General features: G+C 43.8%; 1 protein-coding gene across 2 annotated transcripts in view; it reads left to right on the top strand.

The window, feature by feature from the left end:
- MAGT1 (magnesium transporter 1) overlaps nucleotides 1–17,648 on the top strand; it is a 55,699-nt gene that overhangs the window by 13,871 nt on the left and 24,180 nt on the right. Inside the window, exons 2-3 of one of the 2 annotated variants that reach the window (XM_066357926.1) lie at nucleotides 5,642–5,811; nucleotides 11,568–11,685. In XM_066357926.1, the coding sequence (XP_066214023.1) occupies nucleotides 5,642–5,811; nucleotides 11,568–11,685 (288 nt within the window). The remainder of the gene's footprint in view (nucleotides 1–5,641; nucleotides 5,812–11,567; nucleotides 11,686–17,648) is intronic. The other variant, XM_066357927.1, reaches the window with a different exon arrangement.

The raw sequence follows: 17,648 nt of genomic DNA, 5'->3' as shown, positions 1-17,648 counted from the left end.
TTCTGCTGCTTTAGGGTCAAAGGTTCTGAAGATATCTATTAAATCGAGTTGATCTAGTGTGTCCAATAATTCTGCTGTTTCTTTGTTAATTTTCTTTCTTGAGGATCTATCTATTGATGTTAGTGGGGTATTGAAATCCCCTATTATTATAGTATTGCTGTTGATCTCACCCTTTAAATCCATCAAAGTCTGCTTTATATATTTGGGTGCTCATATATTAGGTGCATAGATATTTATAATAGTTATATCTTCCTGTTTGACTACTGCCTTTATCATTATGTAGTGGCCTTCTTTATCTCTTACTATATCCTTTGTTTTAAAGTCCAATTTGTCTGATTAAGTATTGCTACCCCAGCTTTTTTTTTTCATTTTCATTTGCATGAAATGTTTTTTTTCCATCCTTTTACCTTCAATCTATTTGTATCTTTTGTTCTAAGGTGTCTCTCTTGTAGACAGCATATGTATGGGTCCTGTTTTCTTATCCATGCAGCTATCCTATGTCTTTTGATTGGATCATTTAATCCATTTACATTTAAGGTTATTATTGATATGTAGTTGTTTATTGCCATTTTATTCTTTAAAGGTGTATTCCTTTTTTACTATATTCTTTTCCCACTTTGATCTGTTTACAACAGGCCCCTTGACATTTCCTGCAGCATTGGTTTGGTTGTAATGAATTCCTTGAGTTGTTTTCTGTCTGGGAAGCTTTTTAATTCTCCTTCGATTTTAAACGATAGCCTTGGTTGATAAAGTAGTCTGGTTGTAGGTTCTTGTTCTGCATTACTTTGAATATTTCTTGCCATTCCCTTCTGGCCTCAAGTGTTTCTGTTGAGAAGTCGGATGTCATCCTTATCGGGGCTCCTTTGTAGGTGATAACTTTTTTTTCTCTTGCAGCTTTTAATATTTTCTCTTTATTGCTTAGCTTTGGTATTTTAATTATGATGTGCCTTGGTGTAGGTTTCTTTGGATTTCTCTTTAATGGAGTCCTCTGTGCTTCTTGGACTTGTGAGAGTTTCTCTTGCATTAATTTAGGGAAGTTTTCAGCTATGATATGATCAAACAAAGTCTCTATCCCTTGTTCTTTTTCTTCTTCAGGAACCCCTATGATGCGGATGTTATTTCTCTTCATGTTGTCACAGAACTCTCTAAGAGTTTCCTCTGACTTTTTGATTCTCTTTTCTTTTTTCTGCTCTGCTTTCATGCCTTCATTCCAGTTGTCCTCCAACTCGCTGATTCAATCCTCAGCTCTATCTATCCTGTTTTTAATTCCTTCCATTATGGTCTTTATTTCTGATATTGTATTTGTCATCTCCAACTGATTCTTTTTTATACTTGCTATTTCTTCATTTAGGTGTTCATAATGACCATCCATTTTTTTCTAAGATCCCTAAGCATTCTTACAATCATTATTTTGAACTCCACATCTGGAAGTTTGATTATTTCCATATCACTCTGTTCATCTTCTGAAGGTGTCTCTTGTGGTTTCATTTGGATTGCACTTGTTTGTCTTCTCACTGTCTGTTTTGGGGTGTTTTATTTGTAAGGTTGGTTGAGTCTAGGCTTGGTGTTGTCTGCTTCCAGTTTTGAGTTGTGTTATTTCTAGGTCTTCTTGGGTTGGTATCAGCTGTTATCTGTAATCCACTTTCGGATTTGGGCAGCTTTGAAGTCTTGATTTGTTTGTTTTCTTAACAGGTGATAGTCTTGTTAATGATCTCATTGGGGGCTTCCTTGAAACTGTATCCAGGAATGCGGTGGGTGTAACCTGAGACTCTGATGGCCTCTTTAGTCAACTAATCTCACTGGGGGCAGGGTGTTTTCTCAGCTTCAGTAGGGGGAGGTGTATCTCAGATCTTCATGGAGACCTGAGTTACTCCCCCTCCTCCCCACTTCTTGTTTTCAGCTGTGTCTTGTTGTGCTGATTGGAGCTGGATAGATGTCCAGAGATTTCTGATCCGGAAGCAGTTCAGCTCTGTTTTGTGAAAGGTTCAGTCCCTCCCCCAGCTATGGCCGCCTACAGCACAGATGAATCAGCTTTTTTAGGTCATCTCCTTCATTCTTGAGCCCCTCACAGTCTGTCCCTCTCTTTCCTTTGCACTTGGGAGATAAGCTGGTCTTTTTTTTATTTTTTTTTTTTTTTTTTTTTTTTTTTTTTTTTTTTTTTTTTTTTTTTTTTTTAGAGAGGAGAGAGACAGAGGAGAGAGAGACAGAGAGAGAGAAGGGGGGAGGAGCTGGAAGCATCAACTCCCATATGTGCCTTGACCAGGCAGGCCCAGGGTTTCGAACCGGCGACCTCAGCATTTCCAGGTCGACGCTTTACCCACTGCGCCACCACAGGTCAGGCAAGCTGGTCTTTTCAACACACCTCACTCCCTAGTTGCCAGGCAAGTGGCTGTGAGCAGCAGTTTCTGCTCTTTTCCCTTGTGTGAGATCCTCTCTGGGCTCTCAGCCTCACCCCCCCCCCTCCGTTCCTGTAAGCAAGGGAGATTCAGGCGCTCCCTACCAGGTTTGCTGTGGCTTCTTCTTTACTCCTAGGTTTTTGAGAGCTGTTCTTGCAGTTCAGAGTTGTTTTTTCATGCTGATTTTTCCTAAATTGATTTGTATTCCAGTTTGGTGGTGAGAGCTGGGTGTCTGTGCGTCCGCCTACTCCGCTGCCATCTTTTTCTCTGTTCTGGGGACACTTGGTAATTCAGTTTCCAGTGCTGTCAACTTGGTGCCTTTCATGGTCACCACCGTCTCCTCCCCCTCAGCTGTTTACCTCACAGTTTGTCTGGCCTACAGGGCGCCACCATCTTGGACGTACAGCACCTCTCAGGTATGATATGTTTGAACAAAGTCTCTATCCCTTGTTCTTTCTCTTCTTCTTCAGGAACTCTTATGATGCGGATGTTATTTCTCTTCATGTTGTCACAGAGCTCTCTTAGAGTTTCTTCAGACTTTTTGAGTCTCTCTTCTTTTTGCTGCTCTGCTTTCATGCCTTTATTTATCTTGTAACTTGCTGAATCAATTCTCAGCTTCATCCATCCTGCTTTTAATTCCTTCCATTGTGTTCTTCATTTCTGATATTGTATTTGTCATTTCTGACTGATTCTTTTTTATTATTTCAATGTCCTTTTTTATATTTGCTATGTCTTTATTTAGGTGTTAGTAATGACCATCTATTGTTGTTCTAAGATCTTTGATTGAGCATTTCAACAATCATTATTTTAAACTTTGCATCTGGTAATTTAGTTATATCTGACTCATTCAGGTCCTTTCATGGGGATTTCTCTTGTTTAATTTCTATTGCATACTTCTGCCTTCTCATTTTGTCTATGTTCCCTAGGTGTGGTCTGTCTGCAGGCCCGCCACCCCCTCTGCTGTTGCTGCCTAGGATGTTTGGGTATGGGTGTTGCCGTAATTTCTCCCTCTCCTTTATGGGAGTGGCTGTGATCACGTGCTCGGATGTACAAGCCTCGGTGGCCTTGGCCTTCACCCTGCCCCCGTGGGTGGCGTTATACTGGGCACTGAGTGCAGGAATGAGCACCTTTCCTCAGCTGTGGGTCTCCGCCTGATTCCAGGCTTTCGCCCTGCCCCTACAGGATGAGCCCACTCGTGGAATGGCTGCAAGCCTTGGCTCCACAGCCCGGGTAGAACTGCATACTCGTGCTCAGTAGCAGGACTCCACCAATTCTGGGTTTTTGGCTCCACCCCCCGAAGGAGGATCCGGCTCCAAAGTCAGGCCACAAGCCCTGGTTACGTGGGGAGGGGCCTCGCTCCTGCACCCTTGCTCAAGTGCAGGTCTCCACCCCTTCCGGGACTCCTGCCCTTCCCCTGAAGGCTGGATTGCAGGCGGCCGCAGCTGGCCTTGACCAGTTTTGCTTGTCCCCTCCTCAGTTGGGCAAGACTGATCTCACACCTGGGCCTCAATTGTGGCCAGCTGGCCTCCGCCCTTGCCGACAGAACCGCGCTTCCACATCCCACCACCGCCCGCCCTCGGGCAAGCCCTCAGCCGTGTGGGTGGGGGCGCTGCAGCTCAGACCCTAACACTCACTACTGTAGTCCTGAAAGTTCCCGCCTTGTAAACGACTCTGCTCTGAGTGCCGTTGGAGAGCTTGTTTGGCTGGTGTCCTGCTTCACCTTGCTGGTATTGCTGTTTCCAGGGGAAATATTCACTTCAGATTTGGGGATTGACTCATCCCAGGGGTTAGGGTGGCTGTCTCTCAAAATGTCTTTCCCTGTGCCTCCTAGATTACACTCTCTTCTTTCTACTCCGATCCTCTCTTCTCTCCTCCGTCCCCCGGAGCCCTGGGTGAGTGGTTGTGAGAGAGGTTTTCTGTGTGGTCCCTTTAAGAAGAATCCTAGGTCTGAGAAATCAGTCTCTCACAAACAGTATCCTGTCTTGTTTCCAGCTAAATACTGTCCATACGCCTCTTCTAGGCTCTGGGGCTGCAGGCTGGGGCTTTGTTCCTGGGGCTCAGGACCCTCCCCTCTTTGCTAAACTCACTTCCCGCCACGCGAGTCTCTCCCGGCTGCCGTTTGCTCCGGGGAGCTGTGCAGCCCTCTCCACATTTCTGCTTTTCCTACCAGTCTTAGCGTGGCTTCTTCAGTGTTCCCTGGTTGAAGAATCCTCTTAGTTTAGTCCAAAGTTGATTTTTCCAGATGATGGTTCTTAAAATTAGTTTATAATCCACTTTGGTTCTGGGAGGTGGAAGTTGGTACGTCTGCCTACTCCATCGCCATCTTGTCTTCCTCCTCTTTTTTTTTTTTACACTGACAGAAAGAGTCAGAGAAAGGGATAGATAGGGACAGACAGACAGGGACGGAGAAAGATGAGAAGCATCAATCATTAATTTTTCGTTGCGACACCTTAGTTGTTCATTGATTGCTTTCTCACATGTGCCCTGACCACGGGCCTTCAGCAGACTGAATAACCCCTTGCTTGAGCCATTGACCTTAGCTCCAAGCTGGTGAGCTTTTTGCTCAAGCCAGATGAACCCGCGCTCAAGCTGGTAACCTCGTGGTCTCGAACCTGGGTCCTCGGCATCCCAGTCCGACGCTCTATCCACTGCGCCACCGCCTGTTCAGGCTCTTCTGTACTTTTTTAATTTTTAATTTTTTTAATTTTTATTTTTTACAGAGACAGAGAGTGAGTCAGAGAGAGTGATAGACAGGGACAGACAGACAGGAACAAAGAGAGATGAGAAGCATCAATCATTAGTTTTTCATTGTGTGTTGCAACACCTTAGTTGTTCATTGATTGCTTTCTCATATGTGCCTTGACCGTGGGCCTTCAGCAAACCGAGTAACCCCTTGCTGGAGCCAGCGACCTTGGGTTCAAGCTGGTGGGCTTTTGCTAAAACCAGATGAGCCCGTGCTCAAGCTGGCGACCTCGGGGTCTCGAACCTGGGTCCTCTGCATCCCAGTCCGACACTATCCACTGTGCCACCGCCTGGTCAGGCTCTTCTGTACTTTTTATTTTATCTTTTACTGTTTTATAATAGTCAAGGCACATAGGAGAAGCAAATATTACGAGGTAATGCTTCCTGTTCCCCCCTTCTTTTTCTCTGTTCTCGCTAAAATCAATGAATCTTTAAATTTTTTAAAAAAAACTTTAAATGACAAGATCAGAGTATTAACAGTATGCTGCCTTTATCTTTTTTAGATGGTGTTATCTGAAAAGGTTAGTCAGCTGATGGAATGGACCAATAAAAGGCCTGTAATAAGAATGAATGGAGACAAGTTCCGTCGCCTTGTTAAAGCCCCACCGAGAAACTACTCCGTTGTTGTCATGTTCACTGCTCTCCAACTTCATAGACAATGTGTCGTGTGCAAGTATGAACCTTCAACTACATTTTCAAATGAAATAACTTGTACGATTTTAACCATTTTCCAACCCCAGAAGAATTACGTTAATTTAGTGGGTACTACATAATTGGTAATGTGTACACCTGACTTAGGATAGCTGTAGTAACACATTCTACTCTGACTCTTTTATAGTCATTTCTTGGTTGTCCATATTTGTCGGAGGATGAGATAACAAGGATAAAGTACTGTAGCTATCACAGGAATAAATCTAACAATTGTTTTCTAAATTGGTTTCAGCTTATATAAATGTAGGTCCATAGCATAGATCTAGTGTTTTATTATTTGTAGGTGCTTTCAACTTCATACTCTTGTTTTATCACAGCATCCCCAGAAGGTAGTATGTAAAGCAAATATTCTCTCACTTTGGGAAGGAACAAATTTTAAAATTTGAACTGGTCTACCCAAAACTAGAGGTATTTATTAACGCAATAATGGTGGCTACATCCAAGTTTGGAGTTACAAAAGAACTTTTTTAAAAACAAAGCTGTGCCTGACCTGTGATGGTACAGTGGGTAGAACATTGACCTAGAATGCTTAAGTCACCGGTTCGAAACCCCGGACTTGTCCTCTGAAGACTTGTATGAGAAGCAACTACAGGTTGATGCTTCCTGTTCCTCCTACCCCCTTTATTTCTCTTTCCTCTCTAAAAATCAAAAACTAAAATCTAAAAGAAAAGGGGGCCTGACCTGTGGTGGCGCAGTGGATAAAGCATCGACCAGGAAAGCTGAGGTCGCCTTTTCAAAACCCTGGGCTTGCCTGGTGAAGGCACATATGGGAGTTGATGATTCCTGCTCCTCCCCCCTTCTCTCTCTCTCTCTCTCCTGTCTAAAATGAATAGGTAAAATCTTAAAAATGAAGAATTGGGCTGTTGTTTTTTTTTTTTAAAAAGAAAGACTCATGATTAGAGGTGTTCATTCTAGATTATTTTCTAGTGATTATAAACATTGAAAATGGAGACTAATTTCACTTAAACTTTTATCAAATAATAGTTGATTGATTTTATTTTGTTTCGAAATAATCTTAGGAATAAAGATTGCTATTTCTTTAAACAAAAGCATTATGGATAGTTAAAAATAGTATATACTAAAAAATAAAATAGCTTTTGCATTTTGGTGGTTTTTTACATTTTACATCAGTATATGTCATATAGGTATTTATTTTTTTTTTTTCAAATATTTTTTTTTAATTTTTTTTAAATTTTAGAAGATTCTACTTATTTTATTTATTTTATTTTATTTATTCATTTTTAGAGAGGAGAGAGAGGGAGAGAGACAGAGAGGGAGAGACAGACAGAGAGAGAGGAGGGGGGAGGAGCTGGAAGCATCAACTCCTCTATGTGCCTTGACCAGGCAAGCCCAGGGTTTCGAACCGGCGACCTCAGCATTTCCAGGTCGACACTTTTATCCACTGTGCCACCACAGGTCAAGCCGGTATTTACTTTAAATGAAATGACATAGCTACGCTGTGAGGAACTAATTTAGTAGGCACTGACTGGTTGGCTCAGCGTGTGGAAGTCCTGGGTTTGATTCCTGGTCAGAGTGCACAGGAGAAGCGAACTCTGCTTATCCACCCCACCCCTTCTTTTCCCCTCCTTTCCTCCCCCCTTCCCCCTTCTTTCTTTCTCTCTCTCTTTTTTTTTTCTTTTTTTTTTCTTTACAGAGACAGAGAGAGAGTCAGAGTCAGAGATAGACAGGGACAGACAGACAGGAACGGAGAGATGAGAAGCATCAATCTTTAGTTTTTCGTTGTGCATTGCGACACCTTAGTTGTTCATTGATTGCTTTCTCATATGTGCCTTGACCGTGGGCCTTCAGCAGACCGAGTAACCCCTTGCTAGAGCCAGCGACCTTGGGTCCAAGCTGGTGAATTCTTGCTCAAACCAGATGAGCCTGTGCTCAAGCTGACGACCTCGGGGTCTCAAACCTGGGTCTTTCGCATCCCAGTCTGACGCTCTATCCACTGCGCCACCGCCAGGTCAGGCTCTTTCTCTCTTTTATCCTCCAGCATCCATGGCTCGAATGGTTCGAGCAAGTTGGCCTTGGGCACTGGGATTGGCTCCATGGACTCACTTCAGGCAGTAAAATAGCTCAGTAATCAAGCAGCAGCCCCAGATGGGCAGAGCATCACCCCCTAGTGTGCTTGCCAGATGGATCCTGATCTGGGCACATGCATGAAGAGTCTGTCTCTCTGCCTCCCCTCCTCTCACTTAATTTAAAAAAAAATACTAATTTAGTAAAAGCGTGGAGGCTTTCCAAATTCTAACAGCCTGGATCCCTGCAGGGGTCCCCAAACTTTTTACACAGGGGGTCAGCTCACTGTCCCTCAGACCATTGGAGGGCCACCACATACAGTGCTTCTCTCACTGACCACCAGTGAAAGAGGTGCCCCTTCTAGAAGTGCAGCATTGGCCAGATAAATGGCCTCAGGGGGCTGCATGTGGCCCGCGTGCCGTAGTTTGGAGACGCCTGCGAGGATAGACAGCCTCCTTTCACAATATTATTTTATGCTAACCCAAGCCTTGCTAACTCTTCTTAAAGGATTTTCTCCTTAGAGGTAGGAGATAGTCGATGTATTTGGTTCCAGAGTGCTTATTTTATGGGGTATATGCTAAATATAAATTAAAAATAAATAGAAGGAAAAAGAATAGCAGAGGCCCTGGCTGGTTGGCTCAGTGGTGGAGCGTCGGCCTGGCGTGCGGAGGTCCCGGGTTCGATTCCCGGCCAGGGCACACAGGAGAGGCGCCCATCTGCTTCTTCACCCCTCCCCCTCTCCTTTCTCTCTGACTCTCTCTTCCTCTCCCGCAGCCGAGGCTCCATTGGAGCAAAGATGGCCCGGGCGCTGGGGATGGCTCCTTGGCCTCTGCCCCAGGTGCTAGAGTGGCTCTGGTCGCAACGAGCGATACCCCGGAGGGGCAGAACATCGCCCCCTGGTGGGCGTGCCCGGTGGATCCTGGTAGGGCGCATGCGGGAGTCTGTCTGACTGTCTCTCCCCGTTTCCAGCTTCAGAAAAATACAAAAAAAAAAAAAAAAAAAAAAAAGAATAGCAGGTATTAACTATGAATAAACTTAAAATCTAGAGTTACTCATAATTCTGTGAGTTCACTCACTGGCAATCAACTATGAACAAAAATGTCATGGAACAAAGAAACTCCTTCATAATTCTGAATTATATGCAAATTAATGGAATTCTTATTAACCTAACTTTTTATTTCTTACTTTCTATAAGACAAAATTAAAATTATCTCACATTTTCCCAAAGTCATTCAAAAAATAAAATTAGGCCCTGGCCGGTTGGCTCAGTGGTAGAGCATCGGCCTGGCGTGCAGAAGTCCCGGGTTCGATTCCTGGCCAGGGCACACATGAGAAGCGCCCATCTGCTTTTCCACCCCTCCCCCTCTCCTTCCTCTCTGTCTCTCTCTTCCCCTCCCGCAGCCGAGGCTCCATTGGAGCAAAGATGGCCCGGGCACTGGGGATGGCTCCTTGGCCTCTGCCCCAGGCGCTAGAGTGGCTCTGGTCGCAACAGAGCAATGCCCCGGAGGGGCAGAGCATCGCCCCCTGGTGGGCAGAGCGTTGCCCCCTGGTGGGTGTGCCGGGTGGATCCTGGTCGGGCGCATGCAGGAATCTGTCTGACTGTCTCTCCCCGTTTCTAGCTTCAGAAAAATACAAAAAAAATAAAATTAAATTAAGCAATAGCAGTATGTGTAATACTGTATGTTTGGTGCTGTCAGAATGAGAAGTATAAGAAAGATGCCCTTAGCCTGACCAGGCGGTGGCTCAGTGGATAGAGCATTGGACTGGGATGTGGAGGACCCAGGTTCAAAACCCTGAGGTCCCCTGACCAGGCGGTGGCACAGTAGATAAAGCATCAGACTGGGATGCAGAGGACCCAGGTTTGAGACCTCTATGTCGCCAGCTTGAGCTTGGGCTCATCTGGCTTGAGCAAAAAGCTCACCAGCTTGGACCCAAGGTCGCTGGCTTGAGCAAGGGTTTATTCAGTCTGCTGAAGGCCTGTGGTCAAGGCACATATGAGAAAGTAATGAACAACTAAGGTGTCACAACAAAAAACTGATGATTGATGCTTCTCATCTCTTTTCGTTACCGTCTGTCTGTCCCTATCTATTCCTCTCTCTGACTGTCTTTCTGTCTCTGTAAAAAAAAAGAAAAAGGCAAAATAAAAATAAAAAACCCCTGAGATCGCTGGCTTGAACACAGGCTCACCATTTTGAGTGTGGGTTTGCTGTCTTGAGTGTAGGATCATATACATTACCCCATGGTCACTGGGTTGAGCCCAAGGTTGCTGGCTTGAGCAAGGGGTCACTTGCTCTGCTGTAGGCCCCTCCCTATCAAGGCACTGATGAGAAAGCAATCAATGAACAACTAAGGAGACTAAGGAGCCAGAACGAAGAATTGATGCTTCTCATCTCTCTTGCTGACTGTCTCTGCCTGTCTGTCCCTCTCTCTGACTCTCTCTCTGTCTCTGTCAAAAAAAATTCATGCAACTCCACTGTCAGAACTCCTATCCATTAGCTTGTCCTCACCTGTGTCTGATGACGAATTACTGTCTTCAACAATGAGCACCAAAACAAGCGCGAGAAAGTGGGAAATGCAAGTAAAAAAATCTACAACCACTGTATAAGATGCACCCAGCTTTTAGACCCCAATTTTTTTGGAAAAAAGATGCATCTTATACTTGGGGAAATACGGTACTATACTTGCAATTTTTAAAATGGATTAATATTATCATCTACTTTACTGTAGAAAATACTTCACTTGTCTTTGAACTCTTAGAAGTATTTTAGGCTATTAAAAATTGTTGTAGAGGCCCTGGCTGGTTGGCTCAGTGGTAGAGCGTCGGCCTGGCATGCAGGAGTCCCGGGTTCGATTCCTGGCCAGGGCACACAGGAGAAGCGCCCATATGCTTCTCCACCCTTCCCCCTCTCCTTCCTCTCTGTCTCTCTTCCACTCCTGCAGCCAAGGCTCCATTGGAGCAAAGTTGGCCCGGGCGCTGAGGATGGCTCCGTGGCCTCCAGCTCAGGCACTAGTATGGCCCTGGTTGCAATAGAGCAGCGCCCCAGATGGGCAGAGCATTGCCCCCAGATGGGCATGCCGGGTGGATCCTTGTTGGGCACATGCGGGAGTCTGTCTGACTGCCTCCCGCTTCTCACTTCAGAAAAATACAAAAAAATAAAATAAAATAAAATAAAAGTAAAAATTGTTGTACAGACATATTAGCTGGCCTTTCCAGTGACTGCTACAGGTTTTATGATAATAAATAGGCACAAACTATGAAGTGTAAACAGGTAATTAATACTTTCAATTGAAATACCCACAACTTGGATTTAGGCTTCTTTTCTTTTTTTTTTTAAGATTTTATTTATTGATTTTAGGGGGTGCAGGAAGCATCGACTCATAGTAATTGCTTCTCCTATATGCCCTGACCAGGCAAACCCACGGTTTTAAACCGGTGACCTCAGCATTCAAGGTTGATGCTTTATCCACTGCACCAGCACAGGTCAGGTGGGGTCACGCTCCTCTTATGCCAAAATGATGGCAGAGTTTGCCAACATTTGTCCTAACTGTCATTGGAACCTGACTTTCTAGTCTCCCTCCCCCTACCAACTGGAAAAACTGCTGTTAAGTCTTTGGATTTGTTTTACTGCTGATAAACTAGATTGCTTTTTAAAATATTTTCTATTTTATCTTCACAAATCTGATTGCATCCAGGCAAGCTGCTGAAGAGTTTGAGATCCTGGCAAACTCCTGGCGGTACTCCAGCGCATTTACCAACAGGGTATTTTTTGCTATGGTGGATTTTGATGAAGGCTCTGATGTATTTCAGATGGTAAGATATTTGTTTTATTCTATTAAGTAGAAGTAGGCAAACTATGGATAAAGTGGGATACATTTTTTTAATTTTATTGATTTTAGAGAGGAGATGGGAGGTGGAAAGAAAAAGAAGGGGGGCAGAGAGTAGCGAGAAGCAGTTGCTATTTGCATGTGCCTTGACCAGGCAAGCCCAGGGTTTCGAACTGGCGACCTCAGCATTCCATGCTTCATCTACTGTGCCACCACAGGCCAGGTGGAAGACATCTTTTCAATGGCTATAAGGAGTTGAATGAGACTTGTCCTATGTAAGATCTAGAGTAGTTAGTGAAATAAACCTAAACTTGCTAACCATGATATGTAAACCTACTAGAATATGGAAACTGGGTAGTCATCAAGTAATTAATATATATAATATATAACTGGTAATTATACACAATAAAAGATACCATTTTCGCCTGACCAGGCAGTGGCACAATGGATAGAGCATTGGACTGGGATGTGGAGGACCCAGGTTCGAGACCCCAAGGTCACCAGTTTGAGCGCAGGCTCATATGGTTTGAGCAAAGCTCACCAGCTTGGACCCAAGGTCGCTGGCTTGAGCAAGGGGGGTGACTCAGTCTGCTGAAGGCCCATGGTCAAGGCACATATGAGAAAGCAATCAATGAACAACTAAGGTGTTGCAACGAAAAACTAATGATTGATGCTTCTCTTCTCTCTCTGTTCCTGTCTGTCCCTATCTATCCCTCTCTGTCTCTTTACAAAAAACAAACAAAAACAAAGATACCATTTTCAGTAAAGAATTTAAACAAGTAAACTTCTACGTGTGTGTGAAAGCGGAGGGGTGGAAAGTGAGAGACATGAGAAGCAGCAACTCGTAGTTGTGGCACTTTTTTATTGACTGCTTTCATACACAACGTAACTGACGGGCTCAAGCTGAGCCAGCGACCCTGTGCTCCAGCTGGGTAAGTCTGTGCTGAAGCCAGTGACCTCAGGGTTTCAAATCTCAGACCTCAGAATTCCAGGTCGATGCTCTATCCACTGGTCAGGCAACATCTTTGTACAGGTTTTGTACAGATGAAGGTTCTCAACTCCTTTGGATAAATAGGAACATGATTTTTGGAGCATATGGCAAGAGTAAGTTTAGTCTTGTAAGAAACTGCCAACTTTCACCTGACCTGTGGTGGCGCGGTGGATAAAGTGTCAGCCTGGGACACTGCAGTCACCAGTTTAAAACCCTAGGCTTGCCTGGTCAGGGCACATATGGGAGTTGATTCTTCCTGCTCCTCCTTTCCTTCCTTCCTTCCTTCCTTCCTTCCTTCCTTCCTTCCTTCCTTCCTTCCTTCCTTCCTCCCTCCCTCCCTCCCTCCCTCCCTCCCTTCCTTCCTTCCCCTCCTTCCTTCCCCTCCTTCCTTCCCCTCCTTCCTTCCCCTCCTTCCCCTCCTTCTAAAATAAATAAAAATAAAAAGAAAGAAACTGCCAACTGTCTTGCAATGTGGCTGTGCCGTTCTGTGTTCCCAGCAGCAGTGAATGAGGATTCCCATTACTCAACATGCTCTCAACATTTGCTGTTGTCAGGGTTCTGCATTTTGGCCCTGCTAGTTGGAGTGTCATGGTATCTCACTGTTTTAATTTGCATTTCTTTGATAATATGTGGAGCATCTTTTCAAATGTTTGTTTGCCATCTGTATATTTACTTTGATGAGATATCCCTGCAGGTCTTGGGCCCATTTTTAAATTATTCTCTTATTGTTGAATCTTAAGAGTTCTTTGTATATTTTGGATAGCAGTTGTTTATCAGATGTGTCTTTTGCAAATATTTTCTCCCAGTCTGTGGCTTGTGGTCTCACTCTCCTTCACAGAGAGGAAGTTTTTTTTTTAATACTTTATTTATTGATTTTACAGAGACAGGAGAGAAAGGGGAGCATGGAATGGGAACTATCAACTCATAGTTGCTTCGTGTTAGTTAGTTGTTCATTGCTTGCAGGTTGTATGTGCCTTGACCAGGGCAGCCCAGGGTTTTGAACCGGCAACCTTGGCATTCCAGGCTGAAGATTTATCCACTGTACCACCACAGGCTAGGCAGGAAGTTTTTAATTTTACTGAAGGGCTACTTATCAATTATTTTCATTGTGGATTATATCTTTAGTGTTATATCTAAAAAGTCATTATTAATCAAAGGTCATCTAGGCTTTGTTGTTTTCTAAGAGTTTTATATTTCTCCTTTTTATATTTAGGTCTGTGATTCTTTTTTTAAATTGGATCATTGCTCTTTATATTTTTGCCCTTATTCTTTCCTATTTTTGTCTTCCAATATTTTTCTGCCTTTTGTGATTTTATGTGAACATTTTATATGATCTGTTTCTCTCCCTTTTTAGCATATTTTTTCAGTTTTTTTTTGTTGGTTAGCTTGGAGTTGCAATACGCATATACAGCTAATGCAAGTCCGCTTTAGGTAACAGTGTTATCACCTCATGAAAAGTGTGAGTACCTTATAATTGACCATAGATGAATCTCAATTTCCACAGAGTATAATATTTATGTCTTGTTCTCCTTTATCTCCAGAAGGTAAAATGGAAATGAATGTAGACAGCTGTTATTTCTATGAATAATGCTAATCCCTCCTCCTCTACCTTGTATCATTCCTGTCATTAATTTCTCTTTTATATAAGGATACATAAGTGCTCACACATGCACACACACACACACTATTGTAAACCTTGTTGGTGTTATTTTGGAAACATTTACCTATTTGATTAATTAGGAATAAGAACAATTTTCACTTATTCCTTCATTTCTATCCCTTTATATGGATCTGAGTTTGGACTTATTTTTTTTATTAATTTATTGTGTTTACATAGATTCTAGTGTCCTCCCGAATACATCCTCTCCTCCCCCATGTTCACCAGTGCATCCCCCCGTCCCCATCCTTGTAACGCCCTCCCCCCTTCCCTCCAGGATTTGCTTTTCTGCTCTCGTCCCATCCTTGGACCTATTTTTTTTTCCTTCTCTCTTAAGAACTTATTTTACAATTTCCTTATTTTTTTAAGTTTTTTTATTTATTTATTGGTTTTAGCAAGAGAGGAAGGGTGAGAAAGAGTCAGGAGCATTAATCTGTCCTGTACGTGCCCTAATCCAGGATCGAAATGACAACTTCTGTGCTTCAAGACAATACCAACTGAGCTATCTGACCAGGGCAAGATTGTTTTATTCATTCATTTTAGATGCGTGGGGGAAATAGAGAGAGAGAGAGAGAGAGAGAGAAAGAGAGAGAGAGAGAGAGAGAGAAGGGGGGGAGGAGCAAGAAGCCTCAACTCCCATATATCCCTTGACCAGGCAAGCCCAGGGATTGGAACTGGTGACCTCAGCATTCCAAGTCGATGCTTTATCCACTGCGCCACCAGAAGTCAGGCATTTTCTTTAAGATTTTATTTATAGATTTTTTTTCCTCACTTTTTTTTAAAGATTTTATTTACTGATTTTACAGAGAGAGGAGATAGGGAGAAGCGAAAAGTATCAGCTCTTAGTGGTTTCACTTTAGTTGTTCACTGCTTGCTTTTCTCTTTTTTTTTTTTTTCCTGAAGTGTGAAGGGGGGAAGGTAGAGAGACAGATTCCTGCGTGCGCCTGACCGGGATCTACCTGGCATGCCCATCAGGGGGCAATGCTCTGCCCATCTGGGGCATTGTTCTGTTGCAACCAGAGCCATTCTAGTGCCTGTTATGGAGGCCATGAAGCCATCCTCAGTGCCTGGGCCAACTTTGCTCCAGTGGAGCCTTGGCTGTGGGAGGGGAAGAGAGAGACAGAGAGAAAGGAGAGGGGGAAAGGTGGAGAAGCAAATGGGCGCTTCACCTGTGTGCCCTGGCTGGAAATCGAACCTGGGACTTCCACACACCGGGCTGATGCTCTACCACTGAGCCAACCAGCCAGGGTGCCTTGACCGGGCAAGCCCAGGGCTTCAAACCAGCGACCTCAGCATTTCATGTTGACACTATCCACTGTGACACCACAGGTGCCTGAATATAGTTTTTGTTTTTGTGTGTGTGTGTGTATGTGTGACAGATACAGAGAGAAACAGAGAGAGGGACAGATAGGGACAGACAGACAGGAAGGGAGAGAGATGAGAAGCATCAATTCTTCATTGTGGCACTTTAGTTGTTCATTGATTGCTTTCTCATATGTGCCTTGATGGGGGGGGGGGGCTACAGCAGACCAAGTGACCCCTTGCTCGAGTCAGCGACCTTGGGCTCAAGCTGGTGAGCCTTGCTCAAACCAGATGAGTCTGTGCTCATACCTCGGAGTCTCAAACCTGGGTCCTCTGTGTCCCAGTCTGATGCTCTGTCCACTGCAACACCCGCCTGGTCAGGCTGGATATAATTTTATTGGCGTTTATCGTGCTTTGTGTTCTCAGAGCTTCCTGGGCCTGTGATATGAAGTCTGACATTAATTTGAGGAAGTTCTCAGTCATTTCTGTTTTAAATATTTCTTCTGTTCTTTTCTCTCTTCTGGTATTTCAGTTGTGTGTATGTAATATACATACAAACTTTTGTAATTGGCTCACAGTTATTGGATAGTCTGTTCTTTTGTGTTTGATTTCTTTGGTTTTTGGTTTTCGAAGATTCTACTGATATATCTTCTAGCTCAGAGAGTCTTCCTCAGCCATGTCCAGTGTACGAATAACCCCATCAAAGGCATTATTCATTTCTGTTACAGTGTTTTTCATCTCTGTCCTTTCTCTTTAGTTCTTTCTTTTCAGGTCTTTCTTAGGATTTCTTTTTTTTTTTTTTTTTTTTTTTTCTAAATTTTTTTAAATTTTTATTTATTCATTTTTAGAGAGGACAGAGAGAGGGAGAGAGAGAGACAGAGAGAGAGAGAGAAGGGGGGAGGAGCTGGAAGCATCAACTCCCATATGTGCCTTGACCAGGCAAGCCTAGGGTTTCGAACCGGCGACCTCAGCATTTCTAGGTCGACGTTTTATCCACTGCGCCACCACAGGTCAGGCCTTTCTTAGGATTTCTATCTCTCTGCTTACTCTGCCCATCTGTTTTTGCATTCATGCAGTCTGTTTTATCTATTAGAGCCATTAGCATATTGATCATAGTTTTTAAAAATTTCTAACCTGATCATTTCAACATCCCTACCTTGTATAGTTCTGATACTTAACTCTGTGTCTTCAAATTATATGTGTTTTTTTGTTTTTACTTTTGATATATCTTGTAATTTTTTTTCCTTCCTGGCCAGATATGATGAACAGGGTTAAAGGAACTATTGTGAATAGGCCTTTAGTAATGTAGTGAGATGAGATGGGAATGTTCTATAGGCCTGTGATTAGGTCTCGGGCTTATAGTCAGCTAGGCCTCTGGACTGGGAACTTCTCAAGAATTTCTCAGTTGTTTTCTTCCTCCTTAGGGGCAGGATAGATGAAGCAAACTAGAGTTGGGTATTTCCCTAGGTCAGTTAGTCACTGGTAATACCCCAGCAGAGTACGTTCTGGTTAGCTAGTTTCCAGTGAGGACGGCAGTCTTCGTTAAGAAAAACAGAGTTCTCTGGAATATTTCAAAACGGGTTTTTCCTTCCCCTGCCAGAAGCATGTGGGGATTTTTCTCCAATATTTACTGTGGGAACGTAGTAGAGTTCCTTTCTTTTTTAAAAAAATATATATGTTTTAATTCACTGAGAGGAGGGGAGGCAGAGGGACAGACTCCCACATGTGCCCAACTGGGATGCACCTGGGAAGCCCACCAGGGGGCGATGCTCTGCCCATCTGGGGTGTTGCTCCATTGCTCTGCAACTGAGCTCTTAGCACCTGAGGCGGAGGCCATGGAGCCATCCTGAGCGCCTCAGGCCAGCTCACTCCAAACAAGCCATGGCTGCAAGTGGGGAATAGAGAAGGAGGGGGTTGGAGAAGCAGATGGGCGTTTCTCCTGTGTGTCCTGACTGGGAATCGATCCCGGGATTTCCACACGTCGGACTGATGCTCTACC

Source organism: Saccopteryx leptura, chromosome X (assembly GCF_036850995.1).
Source record: "Saccopteryx leptura isolate mSacLep1 chromosome X, mSacLep1_pri_phased_curated, whole genome shotgun sequence".
In the NCBI taxonomy this organism is placed as follows: domain Eukaryota; kingdom Metazoa; phylum Chordata; class Mammalia; order Chiroptera; family Emballonuridae; genus Saccopteryx; species Saccopteryx leptura.
The sequence above is the reverse complement of the archived record's forward strand: the minus strand, read 5'-3'. Positions and strand labels throughout refer to the sequence as shown.